Source organism: Triticum urartu, chromosome 6A (assembly GCF_056163025.1).
Source record: "Triticum urartu cultivar PI428250 chromosome 6A, HENAU_Tu73, whole genome shotgun sequence".
NCBI lineage: Eukaryota > Viridiplantae > Streptophyta > Magnoliopsida > Poales > Poaceae > Triticum > Triticum urartu.
In genome coordinates, this window is record NC_141878.1 from 6,096,776 (window position 1) to 6,099,490 (window position 2,715).

Below are 2,715 nucleotides of genomic sequence, written 5' to 3' on the forward strand. Positions count from 1 at the left end.
TAATTATTCGAATGTATCAGCAGCATTTTTTGGATAACTCGGTTAATCATCCTAACCAAGATCGATTATTGGATTACAAAAGGCAATTAGCTAGAGCAGCAGGTGTTGTAGCGAAACTCATTGCAAAAGAGGGTAAAACTCGGCAAAATAGCCCCATAACTTCGGGAGAAGGGGTGCCCCCTCACAAAAGGGGGCCGCAATGACCAGTTGGTGGAACCTTAGGTGGTTCTCGGAAGAAGATAGCGAAAAAAATTATCCCTAAAGTCAAAACTAAAAGGAACGTAGCTTCCAAGGTTAAAGGTAGATGAACAGCCATTTGAGCGCTATAGACTTCAATGCGGTAGAGTAGACGTTTTGTTCCTAATTTTTCTAGACCAAACCTCCGCTCCGACCCAACGATACAATGAATTTTTTCTGTTCATATTCATAAATAAAAAAGATTCGGAATCACCGACTGTTGCTAAGCAGTTTTGGGATACTAAACGGACCTCCCCAGATGGTAATCTTAAAGTGGTCGATTTACCCTCTTTTGCAATGAGTTTCACCTTTCCTCAACCTTCCCCTCCTAAATCTTAGAATCCTAATGCCACAGAAGGACCAGTGGTGATACAATCGGACACCTTGAAGTATTGGTTACATTGTCCAGGGAGGGTTTATTATGGTCAGCGTATTGGCATCTTGTGTCTGATATCAAGTTACTGATGACTGAGAGAGAGAGTTTATTCCTTTGTAGATTAAACGTGAACAAATTAGGGCAGCAGATCGACTGGCGCCGTATAGTCGCACTAAGCGTAGCACGCGGTAAGATACATCCAGGACCACCATGTATTGACGGGCTCCTGCCTCTCTACTATAACTCTGTTATTATGGAAGAAATTTCTTTCACCCCCCTCCTAAAAAAATGAAAGAAGATATGCACACATGCATGCCATTTATCGGGACCTAAAGCCGGGCTTGACCGTCATATCGTATCGTGCGGAAATTGTTGGATTCAACACACATGCATGCCTATGATGTTTGAGTCGTGCACGTACGTGACTACATGAGTTGGAGATCGTGCGTGTTACGCTACCAAACGACCATGCTGGGCACGGTATCAATTAATCTCCAATTACGTACGTACTCATTATATATTGCCAGAGATCAGAGATCGATCTACCCCCCCACGTACGCACAGTCGACCTAGCCAAAATTGTTGATCCACGGAGAGGGCTATTCGATTGACGATGGGTGATCCGTCGGCGGTCCACCTTCCCGACCTCGTGCTCGCGGAGATCTTCGTGCGGCTGCCGTCCAAGGACTTCCACCGGTGCCGCTGCCTCTCCCGCGCCTGGGCAGCCGCCCTCTCCTCCGACGACCTCATCGACCGTCACCTCTCGGTGCACGGCAAGATCCGGCTGCACTACGACGACGTCATGACACACCTGGTCTTCGAGTGCTCCATTCGCCGTCGCATAGTGACAGAGCTCGAGAGCTTGGGCGACGGCGAGACGTCTTCCGAGGAGAAAGAGAGCAGCGAGCGCGACTGTGAGGCGCCAGAAGAGAACGAGAACGGTCAGGAGACTCCCAAGGAAGACGATAATGAAACAGATGATGATGATGATTTTAATTTCGAAGAAGAGTGTTGGCGAGAGGAATACCGGACCAAAGGCTATGTGGAGGCATACGAGGACTACTATACTGCGATGCCATATTTCAATGCATTGTGGGAAAAGGCAAAGGAGGAAATTCTTGGGATCAAGGCTACCGACTCCAATGACTATGACGAAGCCAGCGCCATCGAGGCCACCGACTCCAATGACTACGACGAAGCCAGCGCCATGCTCCTTAAAGCATGCACCGTTCCATACGGTGCTCTCCATCCCCGCATCCGGCAACCGTTCTTGGAAGAGGACCCTTCCATGCACCCCTTGAGCGGCCAAGGAAAATCAAAAGGGCATATTGACGCCAGGAGTATTCGTGGCCGCGAGAGGACGGAAGAGGAGGTCGACCAAGAAATCATTGCTTTTCTCAGGAGATTACGTGATATGGACCCACAAGCACCAGTAAGTGACCGATCAACTTTCTGATAGAACATCCGTTGATGTCTAAGTAGCTAATTGTATGTGGTTAGTTAAATAATTCAAATATCTACATGTATGTTGATGCAGCTTTTGAGGGAGTTTGATACCTACCAGTTGCCACCCATACCTCCGCAAGGGCAAGACGGGATGGTTTCTTTTGAGGAAGGGGTTGTGCAAGAAGATGGCTCCGACTACTCGGATAATGGGGATGTTTGCCAGCACTCTGTCGTCGACGACTCTTAGATTCAAACACAGTAATATATATGACAAGTCAATCTACCAGCCGATTTAATTTCATGATAGATGATACATTTGTGTTTTCAAAGCTATATGCCTTAGCGGGTGACATATATCTATTAATTATTTGTTATCTCAGAAATCTTGCAGTTTATATGAGTTTCGTTCTTGCCAAGACTGAACACACAAGCTATACGCCTATTCACTAGTGGTGTAATCTTATCTATGTTCCATATTTTTTTAGGTGACAAATAAAATAAGGGTTGTGCCACGAAATTAAATTCCCCACAAAATAACCGTGCAAGCTGTGCTATAGCTGCCCCGGAGCCTCTCCGCTATGCCATGGCTGCTGCTGCGAAATCCTCGACAATGCTTTCTAAATGCATGGCTCCGAGATCAGCAAAAACCTCAAGAA

At 46.7% G+C, this 2,715-nt stretch overlaps 1 protein-coding gene across 1 annotated transcript; it reads left to right on the top strand.

Moving 5' to 3' along the window:
• Positions 1-1,226: 1,226 nt before the first annotated feature.
• Positions 1,227-2,306, top strand: LOC147963026 (uncharacterized). The gene is made up of 3 exons (XM_087527213.1): positions 1,227-1,742; positions 1,785-2,045; positions 2,151-2,306. The coding sequence occupies exons 1-3, from the start codon at positions 1,227-1,229 to the stop codon at positions 2,304-2,306; spliced, it is 933 nt and encodes a 310-aa protein (XP_087383339.1).
• The last annotated feature ends 409 nt before the right edge of the window (positions 2,307-2,715 follow it).